Source organism: Colletotrichum costaricense, assembly GCF_030867565.1.
Source record: "Colletotrichum costaricense strain IMI 309622 chromosome Unknown Scaffold_23.1, whole genome shotgun sequence".
Lineage (NCBI taxonomy): Eukaryota > Fungi > Ascomycota > Sordariomycetes > Glomerellales > Glomerellaceae > Colletotrichum > Colletotrichum costaricense.
Window position 1 is genome coordinate 486,731 of NW_026848252.1, and position 18,300 is coordinate 505,030.

Sequence of the window (18,300 nt, forward strand, 5' to 3'; positions counted from 1 at the left end):
AATTGCCATCTCTAATCGATCATATCCGAGCCCGCGTATTCAAACGTTACGCGTGCCTTTGTGCTGGCCTGAGACCTCGATCAATGACAGCATCTGCGTTCTGTCCAAGGCTCACCCCTGTTGGGGTGCGCGTGAGAGGGCTGCGGGGACCCTTCAAAGTCTGAAGTCCAGCAGCTCGTCTAAACCAACAGGTGTTTGAGACGGCCTGTTCCATAGGTGACCGCGGCAGTACACCGCTCCTGAGAATCAGGGAACTTTGGGCCGAGTCCAGATCGTCCCGTCCACAACACTGGAAGACGACCCATTGGCCGAAGCACAATCCTGGCAGCCATCACGAATCGCAGTTCAAACTCTGTACCTTTAGATTGTAAGCACTTGCATTTCGTATCTCGTTTTCAACGACATCGGCACCCATGACAGAGTAACGAAGCGTCGTAATCGTCCAGCCGCCGGAACGAGAGAGCTCGGCGCGGATAGCCGACCCAGGGCCAAGGACCGTTTACGGTTTATCCGCTGGGCCCCCTATTGAATCGCTCGCACTCCCCTCCGCAGACCCACAGGATCGGGGCCCGAGGGAACGTTATCGCCGGCGCCTCAGGACTGGTCCGGACATAGGTGGGATAGGGACCCGGCCCGCCATGCCCTCGTCACCGTTAGACGGGCGAAAGATGAGAGGGATTGCCATTGTCATCAAAGGATGGATACTCCGTAGTGTATCGGTAGATTATTCGTTGGGTGCGTGTGTGCTTATGGCGGGGTATACTCGCTGTAACACGTAGCGACACCCCTCCAAGCTGAAAGAGCAGCCGCAAGGGATGGGTACGTCGTAATTTTCTGGAAGCTGGTCAAGGAACCGTGGATAGGAAATGAAATGGATCGGAATTCGGACTGCTGAAGAAACCCGAGGGAGGGGCAAAGCCGCAGAATAGTATTGCTGGCGGGGGGAAGCGTAGCGGCGTAGGTCGCTAAGCGAGGCGCTGGGCTGGGTATTACCACGCCGGCTGACTCGACCGGGGGCGGCAGCGAGACACGGGCCTGACTTGGACTACGGTGAGACAGAACGGGTTAGGACGAGTACGAAGTACACTGTCGCATGTACCTGCTTGCCAGTGCTTACCTCGACAGCAGCTGCCTGGCTCCCTATTGTTTTTGGCCGGTGGATGATCCGAACATGACGTGCAGGTCGGAAGCCCAATGCACGGCTTCTCCGAGACTGTGTTCTTCCTCGATTGCTGGACCGGCGTGCTGGGATTGTTTGTCGACACGGTCGAGTATACGGACGAAACATGATCGGTTGCTGATTGGAAGCGTTGGGGCCCGGTGAAAGCTGAGTTTTGACTTTTGTCCATTACACGTATATCTTGAGGCGTATCGGGGACGTGGATGAAGCGAGATACGAAGGATTAATCGTAATCATTCGAGTCTGAAGAAAGGAACTTTGGAAGGTGAGGAGGAGGTCCACAAAACGGTAGCGTCGATTCACAAGAGGACGCAGTGCTTGCCTGTTTCTGCGAATGACTAAGGCGCATGCATGTACTTTGAACTTTTGTACTTGCCTCCCGTCTCCAAGCCTCTTTCCCCAGAATATCTCGCGGAAGGCAGCCTGGGCAAAAGTATACCAAGACAGGAAAGAAGGAGCGGAGAAGGGGAAGGAGAGAGCTGAAGCCTGCCGGCAACCTGTCCAACTCTTAGCATTGTGGAGTTTGCTGAACAATGAAGTACTGCGTATCTGTACCTGAGGTAGAGCTGTGTGCGCCAACCATTGAATTCCGGTCCCTCTTGGCTCTTGAACCCCGGGGCAGGCCCGACGTGCAGCGTTGGTTTACTGCGCAAGCTGCGGTATCACAACCTTGGCTGCAATCATCAGTGCGTTGCAACGTGCTGCGACTGCTGCTCATCGGTCCCACAGCTCGCACTTCGCACTCGATGCCCTGCGAACCCAGCTAGCAAGACCGAATAGGCCAATGTGAGTACTGCGTATACCAGTACGAGTACCTTGTCCGCACCAACTAACAGAAAGCCCTATAGAATCTACCACAGTAAGATAGTCGGGCATCATCGTTCCCGGATGACTGTCACCGGCATTGATATCGGCGTGCCCAAGAGGGAAGGGATCGCACAAAACAAGTGCTCCTCCTCGTAGCCATCCGTACCAAAGTCCCTCCCCGTTCCTGTCTCTCGTCTGATGATGAGCGGCGGGCCAGTGAGTCAACATGAGATGGACGATAAACACGCATGTAGGCGGCGCGGTTCGGGCATGGTAGAGGTACGCAAGGAACCGAGCTAGTCACAGGTCGGGAAGTTGACAAGAGCGAGGTCAGAACGGGTCGGCTGCATTCCGTCGAATCTCGTCCAAGCCGGTTGCCCCCATTTCTTCCTTGTGCTAGTAGTCGTCTCCTTCTCCTTCTCTCCTGCGGCGTGCCACCCCGGTCACGTCCTACCACTAGGCCCGCCGTCCATCTATATCAAATGTGCACACCCCAGTCCGTCCCTCGCCAAGGTCCTGGGTACTTTTTTTTTTTATTCTCCAGTCCACGCCTTTGCGACAATTCCACTAATCCCTATCCTGGCCTGCAACCCGAGTGGGAACACGCCTCTTTTCTCTATCCGTCCTCGTCTTGTTTTATTAATTGTCGAGGGAGGCACGTCAAATCGACTGCAGGTATTATTTTCCCGCTCTTTCGCCTGTCTGCGCGCGACAACGACGATCCCGACTCCGATCGCCGCGAATTCTTTCTTGGCTTTCGCCGTGGTAGATTTTCTCCGCCCTTCCATTCACTGGTCTGTCTATATCACATAGGATTGATTGTAATTCGAGGGGAGAACGATTCGGATCTCGTCGTCGGACCAACCTACCCAAGCCGTAATATACAAATCAAACGAGCGACGACACTTCACGTATAGGAACCCGACAATCGCATCCCAACCCGCTTGCGCACAGCGCATACCGGCGCAACAAGCTTTCTCCACACACTGCGCACAGCTCTGTCAGGAGACACGGCGCCAGCATGTCTCTCGAAAACGAGAAGCCCGTCGGGGCAAGCGAAAAGTCAACAGAGGTGGCTGAGAAGACAGCCAGCAACGGCCACTCTGACAGGGCATCGTCCCATGGCGACTCGACCGAAGTGGATGCATCAATCCAGCCTAAGAACCAGACGGCCAACATCACCAGCAATCTCGAAAAGGCCGACTCCAAGGCTATCGCACCAAAAGACCCCAGCGATGACCCCTACGAGCACCTGCCCGCCAATGAGGCCGCGATCCTCAAGCGTCAGGTCTTCACTCCCGAAGTCAAGGCCGGCATCATGACCCTGTACCGGTATTCTTCGACCAACGACCTGCTCATCCTCTCTCTCTCCGCCTTCACCTCCATCGTGGTCGGCGCCGCACTGCCGCTCATGACGGTCATCTTTGGTAACCTGCAGGGCACTTTCCAGAACTACTTTGCCGGCACGACGTCCAAGGACGATTTTAACAGCGAGATGGCGAGCCTTGTCTTGTACTTTGTCTACCTCGCCATTGGTGTTTTTGTGTGCCAGTACATCACCACGGTCGGATTCATCTGTAAGTTTGCGCCCCGGCGGGAGGATGTGAGTCTAAATCTGACGCAAGACCAAAATTAGACACGGGAGAGCACATTAGCGCAAAGATTCGCGAGCACTACCTCCAGAGCTGCATGCGCCAGAACATTGGTTTCTTCGACAAATTGGGCGCCGGCGAGGTGACGACCCGAATCACCGCCGACACCAACCTGATCCAGGACGGTATCTCGGAAAAGGTCGGCCTTACGCTTGCCGCCATCGCCACCTTCATCTCGGCCTTTGTCATTGGTTTCGTCCACTACTGGAAGCTCACCCTGATCCTCTTGTCTACTGTTGTCGCCCTTCTCCTGAGCATGGGAGGCGGCTCGACCTTTATCGTCAAGTACAGCAAGCAGTCCATCGAGTCGTACGCCCACGGAGGCAGTCTGGCCGACGAGGTCATTAGCTCCATCCGCAACGCCGTCGCCTTTGGCACCCAGGACCGCCTCGCCAAACAGTACGATGCGCACCTCACAAAGGCCGAGTTCTTTGGCTACAAGGTCAAGTCCGCCATTGGCGTCATGGTCGCGCTGATGATGACCATTCTGTACCTCAACTACGGTCTCGCGTTCTGGCAGGGAAGCAAGTTCCTCATCGACGACGGCATCAAGCTGTCCAACATTCTCATCATCATGATGTCCATCATGATTGGTGCCTTTAACCTCGGAAACGTCGCCCCCAACGTCCAGGCCTTCACCACTGCCATTGCGGCGGCCGCCAAGATCTACAACACCATTGACCGCGTCTCTCCCCTGGACCCTTCCCGCGACGACGGAACCAAGCTCGAGCAGGTCGAAGGCACAATCCGCCTCGAGAACATTAAGCACATCTACCCGTCTCGCCCAGAGGTCACGGTCATGGACGACGTGAGCTTGACCATTCCTGCGGGTAAGACCACGGCTCTAGTCGGCGCCTCGGGCTCCGGCAAGAGTACCATTGTCGGTCTCGTCGAGCGGTTCTACGACCCCGTCCGCGGATCAGTGTTTCTGGACGGCCACGACATTAGCACCCTTAACCTGCGCTGGCTGCGTCAGCAAATGGCGCTCGTCAGCCAGGAGCCCACTCTGTTCGCGACCACCATCTACCAGAACATCCGATACGGTCTCATTGGTACCCAGCACGAGAACGCGTCCGAGGAGGAGCAGAAGAAGCTCATCGAGGAGGCGGCGAAAATGGCAAACGCTCACGATTTCATTAGCGGTCTCCCCGAAGGGTACCTCACCAACGTCGGCGAGCGCGGTTTCCTACTTTCCGGTGGCCAAAAGCAGCGCATCGCCATTGCGCGAGCGGTCGTGTCCAACCCCAAGAGTACGTCGACTCTGCACCTCCTATCTATGTCCCTTTGCTAATCCCCCCTAGTTCTGCTTCTCGACGAGGCCACCTCTGCCCTTGACACCAAGTCCGAGGGCGTTGTGCAAGCCGCTCTCGAAGTAGCCTCCCAGGGCCGAACCACCATCACCATTGCCCACCGTCTGTCCACCATCAAGGATGCCCACAACATTGTCGTCATGTCCAGCGGCCGCATCGTCGAGCAGGGTACCCACAACGACCTTCTCGCCAAGCAGGGCGCCTACTACAACCTCGTCACGGCCCAGAACATTGCCCGCGTCAACGAGATGGACGCCGAGGAGGAAGAAGCCATTGACGCCGAAGACGACGAGATCATCCGCAAAGCCTCGCGCGCCTCCGACAAGGGCTACGTTGCCGACCCGGAAGACAACATGGCCGCCAAACTGCAGCGAACAACAACCTCCAAGTCTCTGTCCAGTATTGCCCTCCAGAACCGGAAGGACGACGGTGAGGTCAAGTACAGTCTGTGGACCCTCATCAAGCTCATCGCCTCGTTCAACCAAAAGGAGTGGAAGCTCATGCTCATCGGTCTTGTCTTCTCCATCATTTGCGGTGGTGGCAACCCTACCCAGGCCGTCTTCTTCGCCAAGCAGATTATGACCTTGTCGGTTCCCATCACCCCGCAGACCACCCAGGAGACCCTCCACCAGATGAAGAAGGATTCCGACTTTTGGAGCGCCATGTACCTGATGCTCGCCGGCGTCCAGTTCATTGCCTTTGTCATCCAGGGAATCGCCTTTGCAAAGTGCTCCGAGCGCCTCATCCACCGCGTCCGTGACCAGGCCTTCCGCACCATGCTTCGCCAAGACGTTGCCTTTTTTGACAAGGACTCCAACACGGCCGGCGCGCTCACCTCCTTCCTGTCCACCGAGACCACCCACTTGGCCGGACTTAGCGGCGTCACCCTCGGCACCCTGCTCATGGTCACAACAACCTTGGTTGCTGCACTGGCGCTCGCCATCGCCATTGGCTGGAAGCTCGCCCTCGTCTGTACTGCAACCATCCCGATCCTCATTGGCTGTGGTTTCTTCCGTTTCTGGATGCTCGCCCACTTCCAGCGCCGCTCCAAGACTGCCTATTCCAACTCGGCGAGCTACGCATCCGAGGCAATCTCGGCCATCCGCACCGTTGCCTCGCTCACGCGCGAGGACGACGTCATACGCCAGTACCAGACTTCCCTGGCCATCCAACAGCGCGCCAGTCTCATCTCGATCCTCAAGTCAAGCTTGCTGTTCGCCGCGTCCCAGTCCTTCATGTTCCTGGCCTTTGCCCTTGGTTTCTGGTACGGTGGTACCCTCATCGCCAATGGAGAGTACAACATGTTCCAGTTCTTCGTCTGCTTCTCTGCCGTCATCTTTGGTGCGCAGTCGGCTGGCTCCATCTTCTCGTTTGCTCCCGACATGGGCAAGGCTCACCAGGCCGCCAACGAGCTCAAGATTCTCTTTGACCGCAAGCCGACCATCGACACCTGGTCCAAGGAGGGCGCTTCTCTCGACGCCGTTGACGGCACCCTCGAGTTCCGCGACGTCCACTTCCGGTACCCAACCAGACCCGAGCAGCCCGTCCTCCGCGGACTCAACCTCGTCATTCGCCCCGGCCAGTACGTCGCACTTGTCGGAGCGTCCGGCTGCGGCAAGTCTACCACGATTGCCCTTCTCGAGCGCTTCTACGACCCGCTTTCCGGCGCCATCTTTGTCGACGGCAAGGAGATTAGCACGCTCAACGTCAACGAGTACCGCTCATTCATCGCCCTCGTCAGTCAGGAGCCCACCCTGTACCAGGGCACAATCAGGGAGAATATTCTGCTCGGTGCCCACACAGAGGTTACCGACGAGGCCATCGAGTTTGCCTGTCGCGAGGCCAACATTTACGACTTTATCGTCTCGATGCCCGAGGGTTTCAACACGGTTGTTGGAAGCAAGGGCGCTCTTTTGTCTGGAGGTCAGAAGCAGCGTATCGCCATTGCCCGCGCCCTCATCCGTGATCCCAAGATCCTGCTGCTGGACGAGGCCACATCTGCCCTCGACTCCGAGTCCGAGCACGTCGTCCAGGCTGCCCTCGACAAGGCCGCCAAGGGCCGCACAACGATTGCCGTCGCGCATCGTCTCAGCACCATTCAAAAGGCCGACATTATCTACGTGTTTGACCAGGGTCGCATTGTCGAGCAAGGTACGCACGCCGAGCTCATGAAGAAGAACGGCCGCTATGCCGAGCTGGTCAACCTCCAGTCCCTGGAGAAGAACAGCTAGACGTGGTATGGATGCGCGTGAGAAGTTGTTTGTTTGGTTTGTCGCGAGTGTTGCATTTGCTGAGGCCTCATTGCGTCGCCTCTAGAGATATCCGGATCATCACACTGGTCCATGTCTTTTTTTTTTCTGCATCATTTGGCGTTTTGACTCGTTCACAAGAGAGATTTGCCAAAGACGTTCGTCAACGTCAAAACAAAAAGGGGGTTAGATGGATGAGAAATGTCGGGGTATTGTATGTAGCCTTTTGGTTTAATGGGCAGGGTTGAGAGAATAGACTCCCCTCCGTGGGTACTCGTGGTACCTACTCGCTTAGAAGTAATTTTCATCTTTCAAATGCTTGCGTTGCTTTCCTACGTGTGACTGTATGTGATGTGGTGGCGGGACAGAGGTTGAGTTAGGCACTGTGGATGTGATGCCTGGTCTTGCCGGATTGGACCGGACTATGGCTAGGTCACATGCCTCTGGCCTTGTCTGGGCTGTATCCTATTATATGTGATGGTGCCAAGACGTCGAGTCAATTGATAGCACGCTCTAACATGGCCGAGGTGGTGTGTGGCGTTGGTGGGAATGTAGACGTGGTGGCCACGCGTTTGGGGAATGCACTTTTCTTGAACAGCAGTAGGAAAGAGGATGCACTGGTGATAGAACCTTTTATTTTTTTGGTCTACCTCTCAAAATCGCAAGGCAACGAAACCCACGTCTCAATAATCTGGTCAATCTGGAGACAACATGAACATGGCCACCCAATCTAATCTTATCCAACACAATCCAAGTCCTCTATTCCCAGCCCAAGGTACTTGAGTAACTTTCCTATTCCTCCTCAATGGTATCCATCTCCTCCTCGTTCTCCACCGGCTTCTGCGCCGAGCGGGGCGTCGACCGAGGGGAGGGCGAGCTGCCAAAACTGCTCTCGCTGGCTGCGAGTTTCGCTTCCTGGAGCTTCCGGTACAAGCTGCGTGGGATGCCTTCTTCGCCACTCTCCGTCGAGGTGGACTCGTCGGATCGGTTCTGCTGTCGACGGCTTGTGGAGGGAGGGTTTGCTCGGCTTTGTGAGTCTTGCGCGCGCCAGTTGGCCCGCGGAGAGGGCCTGATGCTCAATGTCGCCGACGATGCCGGCCCATCATCGCGCTCGTCGCTGGCCTTGTGACTCGCAGAAGCCATGACTCTGACTGCCTTGTCCTGCTGAGCTGTCGACTCCTCCTTCGCCGACGATGCCGGCCCACCATCGCGCTCGTCGCTGGCCTTGTGACTCGCAGAAGCCATGACCCTGACTGCCTCGTCCTGCTCAGCTCTCATCTTCTCCTTCGCCTTCTCATCTTTCTTCTTGAAATAATCGGCCTCTAACTTATCCAGCGTGGCAAACGTAGAGTACTTTCCAGTTGAGCCTTCCTCCGAGCCTTCCTCCAGAGGGCCAAACTCTTGCACCAACCATTCCTCGAACCGCTCTTTCGACCACTCGGCGTCGAACCAGCCAATGTACAGCTCCATACCCTGGGGAGACGCTCGTTCCATTGGGTGAGGGGGGTTGGGAAGCCACTCGAGACAGTGCCGCCCCATGCCGGGGCCTTGCGCATACTTTGTCTTGCGCCATACCTTTGTCAGGGTAAGATCAAGCAAGACGGGCCGCGGTTCATCTAGCTCGCGTACACCGGTGACTCCCCCGTGGTTGCGAAGGGTGATGATGACGTTTGCCGGGATGAAGTCGGCGTGTTCCACGCCGAGGTGCATGTGGACCACGAGATGATGGAGTATCTCGCGAAAGGCCTTCAGCCGGAAAGGCTCGGTTAACTTTACCTTCCTGGGCTGGATCGTGCCTGCCAAGCCGGCGAAGTCGTGGAAGATGACCTCTTCGGTGACCGGGAGAAGATAGCCGTCGTCTTCCTCCCTATAGCAAAGCTCTTCAATGGCGTGGCCCTCAATGTACTCCATCAGAACCAGGCCGGCCTCCCTGTACTTGCCCTTGCCCATCCCAAACCTGATGGCCCAGGTTCCGTAGTACTGGGGGATGAGGTTGGGGTGACCGGTAATTGTGTTCCTGGTTTCCTGCTTCTTGCCCTTTCCCTTGGAATCGGATGGAGGGGCTTTGGGCTTTCCCCTGTCGTAGAGGTACTCGTACGCTCCGGACTCGCGGCTCAGGAGCTGCTCGGCGAGAACATCGTTCCCAGCCAGCGCAGAGAGGACTCCATTGTCGCCCGGGAAGAACATGGGATCGAAGATTTTGGCGACGACGTATCTTTGCGGCTCCGGGAACGGAGCGTGGGACGGTCTGTATTCAGCGGGTTGTTCCGAAACTTTGCACAGCAGGACTTGAGCGCCGCCGCCGATGCCACCTGATAGAAGCTCGATGACTTCAACAGAGCCGCGTGTCTTGGGGCTGTGAGCCTTGGGATCGAAGTCACGGAGATGGCCCTCTGGAACAGCCAGTTTCGGTGGGTTGTCGTAATGTTCCAGGCCATATGGTTCGACTACCTTGTGGGGATAGAGCGTCAGCGTTTTTCCTGGATCATATTTGGCGAACTGCGAGTCCATGAATCTGTCAAAGGCGGACATGACCATGATGGGCAGTATCGACAGTAAGGATGAGGAACGGATAGAGGCTGAGATGAAGTGAACTCAAGATAGGTAGCAGAGGCGTGGTCAGAAGAGGAGTTGTAGAGAGGGAGTTGAGATGGGATGGCAGGATGACTGGGTGTGGGTGGCCCCAATTAAGGATTTGGGTGAAGCAAACGGAGATATCTCCTTGGTGGCTTGCTTTTGCTCTCCAAAAATATCGGTTGTGTGGACATGCCGGACTCTGGGTGGCGCTGTATTCCCACGTATATACTACAACTTTGAAAAGTTTTCGCACGTTACCTTACCGTCCGTCAAGGTGCAGCCAGCCATGAAAGTCACACAGAGGAAGAGGAGATCAATTCAGTTACCAGGTCTCTTGGTCGTTACCCCACTTTGTCATCTCAAACCCATTAAGGTGCCTTGGTCTGTTTGTCAAAGCACGGCCGGCAATGTCATTTGTTACCACGTCATAAGGCAGACAAGCTCAGACAGACCGTAGTGGTGTTTTGTCTAAATGTGCGCAAGTCTCATCTCGTCAGGATGCGGCCAGGCAAGTGACAGCCGTGGCGCCGGTGATGGCGGTACCACGGCTCGCAGCCTTCAATACTGGAAGGACCCTGCGCACGTGACGCGATACGTTGAGATGCCGTGATTGCTCTGGAGACCCATATTGCATTGCGGTGCAGTGACTCTTACGGAATTGCTACCGACAGCCGTGTAAGTGTGCTACCTTGGCTTACCGTTGATCGTGTGGGTGTCGATGGCCCACTGGATCAATTGCCAGCTATTGTATTTCGACATGTCGAGTTGGATGCTGGAGGAATCTTTCCGGAACAAATGTGTAAAGTTGAGCATACTCCCCAAATATTTCACGACCCCATGCGTACTCTACGCGGAATAACCCGTGTAGGTGTAGATATTGGATCCAACGACACAAATCTTGACGGAAATGAAGCCGAGACCGGCTTAGAAGAGCGCAACGTAAATTGACAATGAAAACAGTGACGAAGACTGAGCCCCCCATTGAGTAGTTTAATTGCCGAGCAAAGAATGGTTTGGGGAGATCTTTGAGTGTGAGAAAGCGTGGCAAGCATATTGCCATGCCATCTACGTGATATCTTCACCAAGCGGCAAAGGACATGGAAAACACTCTCTTCGGCACTCTTCCGCTGCAACCCGTCTGCTGCCTATCTTTTGTCGTGTGTTATTAGACTACTCGTGTCTCTCGTTTGTACCAACGGATAGGATGGCCTTGCCTAGCAGAGACACGTGGTAACAGACAGGATCATGGATACCAGGCCCGCTTCAACTCGGTCACCCTAGACTTCATAAATCGCCGGGTCAGAAAACGCCGATGTCTACCGTGGTGATAGACAAGACTAACACACGTGTCCGTGGTGGATGGCAAACATCTGCGACCTGTGGAATAGACGAGACGTGTCCCGGCATACCTCGTCCTGCGCAGCTCACCGTCTCTTTGTCTGCCGCCCAGCGAATCGTGATGAACCAAGTGCCTGAGCCCATCCCAAGGCTGAATTTGAAATTATCCTTGGCTTTCATGTCTGTAAAGGGTATGCGCAGATACGGATGCCAGCCGACAAGTCTCACCGGTTTTGGTGAATTTGGTGAGATTATTCGCTTCTATTTGCTGTTCTTCATTCTGTTTGCTATTCTCACAATGGAGTCTCTGATGGTGACGTTCACTTGTTTTCCTTTTTCTCCCAGTTTGACTGCGTTTGAGGGGAGTGTTGCGACTTACTTTGAGCATCTGTCTTGTAAACTCTCAGGCTACGAACACGGAATTCATGGCATGGCCAAACAGTAGGGATTTGAGTCCACAGACGTTCTCAAGATAGGAAGGAGGCTGCCCGGCGTCAGAATCTCCTCGTTGCCAGTACTTACGGCTTTACCATCTTAACTCTACCGAACCCGCAGGCCTTCTCGCCAAGTTCACCTTCTCGCCAACTTCATCTTGCCAAGTTCATCTTCTCAACTTCATCTTGCCAAGTTCATCTTCTTGCCATATTCACCCTCTCGCCATCTTCACCCTCTCGCCATCTTCACCCTCTAGCCATCTTCACCCTCTCGCCATCTTCACCTTCCCGCCAGTCTCTCATCGTCATTTTATCTGACTTTGTAATTCGTCATCCCAACCCTACTACGACTGGTACCAAACATTCACTTAAACCCTTGTTCGCAATGTCATCCGTACCGCTCAGCACGACAGATGCCGTTTTCTCGCATCAGCACCGTCTCCCCCGCTATTCCGTTGGAGCCCGAAAGACTACTCCAACATCCATCAGCTACACAGCAACAACTCGGACCATACCGCAAAACATCAAGTTAATGGATATGTCCAAATACACTCAGCTTGCAGAGGATTACAAGGAGAAGGTCCTGGGATCGGGTATCAACCAGCACCTGGTCGCCGAGGGTGGCAGCGTCTTACAGAGGAACGCCGAGCAAGACAACGTGGTGCTTTTTCATACCCATATTGCCCACCCGACTTTGGAGTGCCTCGCCCATATCATAGAATCGGACACCCACGACGTCAAATGCACGTGGGAGCACCAATTACGCCTTCCGTCCATCCCCAAACCCCAGCCTGATCCCGCCATCGCCGCCGCCAGCGGCAAGGCCAAGAGCGACGCCAACAAGGCGACGACGAGTAACCGCAGCACCAGACCGACCAAGAGGAGACGGATGTCGTCGCTACCCAGTGTCCGAGTAAGCCCTATTAGCAGGTCGCACGTCGAGGTTCGCCCTGACATGATTGTTGTCCTGGATCCCGCAGACGCCCGAAAGATCGATCTCAAACACGCGAGTCTCGAGGCGAAATCTGTATGCCTCACTTGCGTTGAGATGAAGCGAACGGGTATTCTGGCCTCCCGCGTCAAGAACATCAAGGCCGCAGCTGCACCTCTCCCCCTCCCGGTCGCCGTCCATAACCGCATGAGAGCGCGGGGTTCGCAGGTGAATACGCCGGAGGCGATCAAGCTCGATGTGGGATCGAGCAATCTCTCGAAGCAGGGGATTGGTTATTGCCTTACACACCGAGTCAGAGATATCGTCCTCTCGGAGTTTGGGATATCATTTTTCTTGCGATTCCCAAATATGCCACTCGACCTTCCTATCAGAGAGCTCTGGGAACATGGAGTTGGTGACGTGATGGAAGTGGGCATATTGGAGGAAGGCGATAGTGAGAAGATGCGAGCTGCCTTCCTTGGCGCCAATATTGAGGCTTTGAAGGATCTCCAGGAAACCGGCCGTTTCAACGTTGGGTTGTGATGGCTATCATTTTGTCAGGAACGCAATAGACAGAGGACTTAAAGATGACATGTTTTGCATCAAATAGATCAAAATAACACACCCCAATAAGCATCTTTCCTCGACAAACATCCCCATTCTCGTCTCATTCACTCACGAATAAGAGGTGCATTTCAAGCGTGTGTAGGTTACATCAGGAGGAAAAGAGACGGAGGCAGGGACGAAGACAGGGGTAGAGATGGAGACGCAAAGAGGGATGGAGATAGAATAGAGATAGAGAAATAGAGAGATGCAGATCATTGGTAGAGCTCCTAGTATGTCAAACAGCTCCCAGCTATGATTGTAATTTTCCTAACTGCGGCAGCCTGAGTCTTGGGAGCATCGCGCACAAGAGCAAACCCGTTTGGTAGAAGGCAGCGTCTAGAAAGAAACGAGGAGTTCACTGGCGTTGCCAACACGACTGCTTCCGTCTCCAAGTCTACGCACCACAAGGTACAATTTATCGAGCTTCGTACTGACCATAAAGCTGCCCTGCTGGGATGCTTGCCAAGACCAAGTGCGAGAAGTGGAAGCGGAGTCTTTTTTTTACGAGCATGGCGGAATACTGAGACTTGTCTCAGAGTCACTGGAGTGAAGACTACATGCTGTGCGACCCGTGGGAGGAGAGCGTGGTCTGAGGCTCTGAGCAGGTGGTGGAGGATCTAGGCTACTTGACTCATTGTCTCGGTGTCTTGTCCTCTGTGCTACCATGGTCCCATTGCAACCAAGTGCGGTCTAGTTTGTGCGACACGCTATCAGGCTTCGTATCGCAGAGAGGTTGTCGCTGAGCAACCTCCGACTGCCCAACTCGTTGTCTCTGGTATTATTTGATGGACGATTTTGCACACCGGGGCTTCATTGATGTATCGAGTCACATGTTCACGCTCACGCCTGGCTTGGTTAATTACTCTCCGCTGCGTCCATAATGTTGGCATGGAGATGCTAACGCAAAGGGGATCATGATATCACTCAATGGCCAGCCAGGCCGAAAGCGCCCGCCCGTTGCACAATTTTCCTCTCGCTTGTATTCGATCTGTGGCGCCGTTGTACGAGCCGCCACCGCGCCGCCTGGAGCTTGACCATTTCCCATGCGGCGGTATGTGGGCGTTATGTAGGGAGGCGCAGGTACCCGTCGACTAGCAGAAAGCGCGGCGAAAGCCAAAGCAATAGACCTCGCACCGGCGGGGCGCTAGCCCACCGAGCTGGGAGGGCGTTGTGAACGTGGTGGACGATAGGATAACACAGGACGGTCGTCAACACCGCGTGGCAGTTGGGCATGCGGAAGCGGGAGACATGGAGCGCTCCGGGCTGAGCGGCGTACCGGCACGGAGGAAATGAGACCCAGTTGAATGAGACCACTTTGGGCCAAATATCGAACTCTCGCGCACGCACAGTAGCAGCCAAGTGAGCCACGGCCGAGACCTGTCAATGTCTGGAGGGAGCATCCCTTCTGCAAGGAACCGAGGAGCGCAGTGTCACCGTGTACACTACGAGCGAGGAAAATTTTTGAGGTTGCCGCCGGGCCGCTGGATCCGGGGCACTGCACGGATGGCCTTCTCCTCTCCATGTATTTGACTTTGAATGAAGTTTATGCTGCAGGTTGTAGTGGCGCCTCCGCAGAGACTGACGCGGATATGGTAGGGTTCTTCGTTGCAAACCTCAAATCTCGATGTGGTGGCCTGGCAAGATTGGGGAGGCGGCGGCTGTGGACAGGGGACCCCCTCGTGGAATGCGCGGCTGGAAATGAGCGATGGTGGATGGCAGCCGCCGTGAGTCCCAGCTTCCCGGCTGAAGTTGGTGGTGCCTCGTAGATCCGGTCAGGTCCAGGCTCTCGCCGTGGATGTCCAACGCGTTTGATGGCAGAGGCGTACTGGGTAGCAGACGTAGCAGGAACCCTCCCTTGAGACGAACTGTTTGTGGTGTTGTGGACTACTTGTATGCTCTTTTCCCGGGCGACATTGGTGATGAGAGGTGCGGTCGGGTGCATGGAAGCGACGGCCTCTATCGGTCGATTATTGAGACGGATTCAGTCTAGACGCAGTCGAAATTCCTTCTTCGGGCCACGTAGGGCAGCGGGTGACGACGACTCAGGCAACAGAGGCTGATCGAATCGGGAAATGGTGTCAAAATGTTTAATGGGATCAATGGGAAAAGGGCGCACGGAAGTTGGATAGGGGAAGCCGAAGCATGGATGCAAAGTGAAGACGGAAAGAAGACAGCAGAATGGCGAACAGACGGCATTCCGGCCTGGCACCAAGGATGGCCCGGCCACGAGTCGCTATTTTTACTGGGAAGGACGGACGAGCACATTCTGACAGCCGGAAGGATGACTGGTCACAGACAGCGTCTTGTCCCGCCGTTTGCCGTGGTGGGCAATCTATGGTCAGGGCAAGAGCGACTGCCACCTAGATGAGGTGAATTGCACGAGGAAGGAAGAATGGGCCAATGTGTTCGCCTGGTTCTTGCCATTGCAGCAACTTTTCTGGTGTTTTTCGTTTTGTGGGGGTGGGCAAAGCACTGGGAACCAACCTGCAGAGTCCGCCTTGGCCCCTTTTCCAGAACCGACATGGTACATGATTGGCCCTTTGCATCTACCCGTACAGGACAGGTCAATTAATTGCACCTGCCAACATTTCACAAAATCCCTCTCCTTGGCGATGCACACGAGATGGATGTGCATGCATGTTCATCTGGATAATGCCAGGCGGTGGGCCCTCGTTTGCATTCCGTCATTCGCCCGTCCCGCCGCGAGGGGTATGTTGCTCTCTTTCTGGGGCCCTCTCTGGAGTGTTGTCGGTACAAGAGCGTCTGCGACTCTGCGAGTCCGCATGCTGTTGGCGAGTGACGACAGACTGGAAATAGAAACGCAAATGCTTGTCGAAAGAGTTTGTGCCAGGTGAGAGAGAAGATCAACCATGTGGGCTCTCACCTGAAGACAGACGAACGTATGGCCCCCACAACTCCAGGCGCAGCACCGCGAGCCGGACATTGGAACGCAATGCGCACGCTGCACACCGCACGCCGCACACGCACCAAGCCCAGACGAGGGACCTCAAAAGTCAGACCCCCAAGAGACGCACATAACAAGTCAACACTTGCAGGGGAGGTGATTCCCAATAGGGACACTGAGGTGGTCATCTCCCGTCTGCCTTGGCTCGAAGTGCGGACAACACACACTTAGTGAACCACAGATCCGGCCTCGCATCAGAGACAATAACCCAGTCTGACGTGCTGCCCGTTCCAAGCCGGTGCCAATCGATGGCCGTAGCTGCTCATCCCTCGTTGCTACCCTGCCATGCCCTCCGTTCTAGACCACTCGCTGGCATGTTCAGTCAGCCGCCCATTCAAACGCCTACCCTTACTGTCAGTGGTCACCACGGTGTGTGTAAATACGCAGTGTGGGAGGAAACCTCGTTCACATCAAAACGACGTCGTTCCGCCTTATCCATTGAAGCATCCCGTACATAATCGCTGCAACGCTACCCGAGAAACGTACGGATAGTTCACGACAAAGTACGGTCTATGCCTGGGCCGATGCGACACAAGACACCCTCCCGGGGCAGTCCGGTTGGTCGACGCTTGAGATTGCGAGATGATAAGGTTGTTTTCCCTTTGTTCATGCTATCTCCCTACCTGCCTATATGCGATGAACTATCAGACTTGTGTTTATTCAAGCTCACTCCAATGCTCCGTACTCAGTCCACTCTTGATCCATACACTACGGGTACTTTCGAGGTATCCCGGACTCCCGCCCGGCACATGGAAATTGAAGAGTTGCTTTTCTTAGCGGATCCCAAAGCCGACGTTGCGATGTCAACCCGCAAAGCCCAAGGAAGCGAAACCTGTCAGTCCAGTGGCCCAGGACTCAAGCTTCCGTGAATTGACGAGGTACGTACTGCGTGCAACCCTAGCGACCCGTGCTCTCGTGAGCACCCGACCTCAACAGACAAGCGGGGTGCAGGCGCAGATGCAGGTCTGCTGTGGTTGGCAGTTGCTGTTGTGGTTGCGGGACGGATAAAGTGCAAAGGCAGGTGCAAAGGCAGGTGCAGAGGATCGAAAGTGCAGGCAGGCACAGGTGCAAGTGCGCGCCGTCTGGTGGTGGTGACCCAGGTGACGGTTCCATTGGACTGGCCAGGAGGGCGGCAGGCGCAAATATTGGCTCTTGCTGGCTGAGTGGCTTGACGCCAAATCTCCTCCTTGGACCTTCCCCTTCCCGGCCGGAGTTACCCCTGCCTCCTTCCCCTGTCCCTGCCAAGGGTGGCCGGTTCCTTCTTTGAAGTTCTGCTGGACTGTGGACCCATGGCCCATGGCCCATGGCCCATGGGGCCACGCCGCCGTCCACGAACCAGTCCAAGTGCCCACTCACCAAATTCTCAGGGCAGAACCAGGTCTCCGTCTCCCTCGGCGGAGCCAACATGCACCTCCTCCTCCAGGCTCAACCGTCGCCCATGACTCCATCCTGTCGCTGCTGCGAGAATACGACCCAGCCCGACCTGGACCCCCCAGCTGCCGTCCATGCATCGCACACGCTCCACTGAAGAAGCCCGTTCACAATCCACCTGGACCCGAACAGGAGCTGCCCGTGAATAATGCAGTAGGTCGTCTTTTGTTTTGCTGCCATACAAAATCAAAGTACTTCCTACCTACGCTACCTACACTACCCAGGATTTTTACGCGACTACGTTTTGGGCCCCCAAAGCCGCAAGTTCAAGCCCACTTCACTTGCACCGTCGCCATCCAACTTCCCCTGGACCCCTGCTACCCTGTCCGGCCGACCAAGTGTGCGCGCCTCCCACCACGCGAGCGAGCCAAGCCAAGCCAATATTGCTGCCAGCTTCCCCCCCAAATCGACCATCCATCCCGTCCCATCTTCGCCCGCGCTCGTCCACTCGTTGCTCCTTCTTAACCTCGTCCTCCCCCCAGCCAGAACCAGGGATCGTCGCCGCCTTCCAAGAGCCTCACCTTGCCTCGTCTTGCCCCTTCGCCAGATCAGATCCGACAGAGCTGATCGTCTCGACGACTCGACCACCCCTATCGAGTGCTACGGCCCACCTGCTGGCGACCGACAGAAACTGCAAGCTTGGAAGCAACTGGACCTCGTTCGACTCGACCTCAACCGCCCCGAATTACCCCAATTGTGGACGCGAACAATCTCTCAAAGTCTTGTCGTCGACTGTAGCATCGTCGACTCGTCAACTTTTCGGCCATTAGGACCGATTCCATTCGTTTAACCGCCCATCCTCACCGTCGCCTTCATTGGT

At 55.5% G+C, this 18,300-nt stretch overlaps 5 protein-coding genes across 5 annotated transcripts, besides 2 other annotated features; 2 read left to right on the forward strand and 3 right to left on the reverse strand.

Annotated features, from left to right (window-relative positions):
* Positions 1 to 724: 724 nt before the first annotated feature.
* Positions 725 to 1,288, reverse strand: CCOS01_15313 (uncharacterized protein; the record flags this gene model as incomplete). The annotated part of the gene is made up of 2 exons (XM_060463454.1): positions 725 to 1,045; positions 1,118 to 1,288. The coding sequence occupies 2 exons, from the start codon at positions 1,286 to 1,288 to the stop codon at positions 725 to 727; spliced, it is 492 nt and encodes a 163-aa protein (XP_060306057.1).
* Positions 1,289 to 2,906: 1,618 nt separating this feature from the next.
* Positions 2,907 to 7,180, forward strand: CCOS01_15314 (ABC transporter; the record flags this gene model as incomplete). Its single annotated transcript, XM_060463455.1, has 3 exons — positions 2,907 to 3,564; positions 3,624 to 4,889; positions 4,941 to 7,180. Coding segments are annotated over 3 exons (4,164 nt in total), but the record flags the coding sequence as incomplete, so codon positions are not given.
* An 810-nt stretch (positions 7,181 to 7,990) lies between these two features.
* Positions 7,991 to 9,736, reverse strand: CCOS01_15315 (uncharacterized protein; the record flags this gene model as incomplete). The annotated part of the gene is made up of 1 exon (XM_060463456.1): positions 7,991 to 9,736. The coding sequence occupies one exon, from the start codon at positions 9,734 to 9,736 to the stop codon at positions 7,991 to 7,993; it is 1,746 nt and encodes a 581-aa protein (XP_060306059.1).
* A 2,196-nt stretch (positions 9,737 to 11,932) lies between these two features.
* Positions 11,933 to 13,021, forward strand: CCOS01_15316 (uncharacterized protein; the record flags this gene model as incomplete). The annotated part of the gene is made up of 1 exon (XM_060463457.1): positions 11,933 to 13,021. One exon carries the CDS (start codon positions 11,933 to 11,935, stop codon positions 13,019 to 13,021), a length of 1,089 nt encoding a protein of 362 aa, XP_060306060.1.
* A 518-nt stretch (positions 13,022 to 13,539) lies between these two features.
* Positions 13,540 to 13,608: a sequence feature (Short protein (CCOS01_15317, KAK1510486.1) was converted to a misc_feature.).
* Positions 13,609 to 14,627: 1,019 nt separating this feature from the next.
* CCOS01_15318 (uncharacterized protein) lies at positions 14,628 to 15,026 on the reverse strand (the record flags this gene model as incomplete). Its single annotated transcript, XM_060463458.1, has 1 exon — positions 14,628 to 15,026. The coding sequence occupies one exon, from the start codon at positions 15,024 to 15,026 to the stop codon at positions 14,628 to 14,630; it is 399 nt and encodes a 132-aa protein (XP_060306061.1).
* Positions 15,027 to 17,554: 2,528 nt separating this feature from the next.
* Positions 17,555 to 17,629: a sequence feature (Short protein (CCOS01_15319, KAK1510488.1) was converted to a misc_feature.).
* The last annotated feature ends 671 nt before the right edge of the window (positions 17,630 to 18,300 follow it).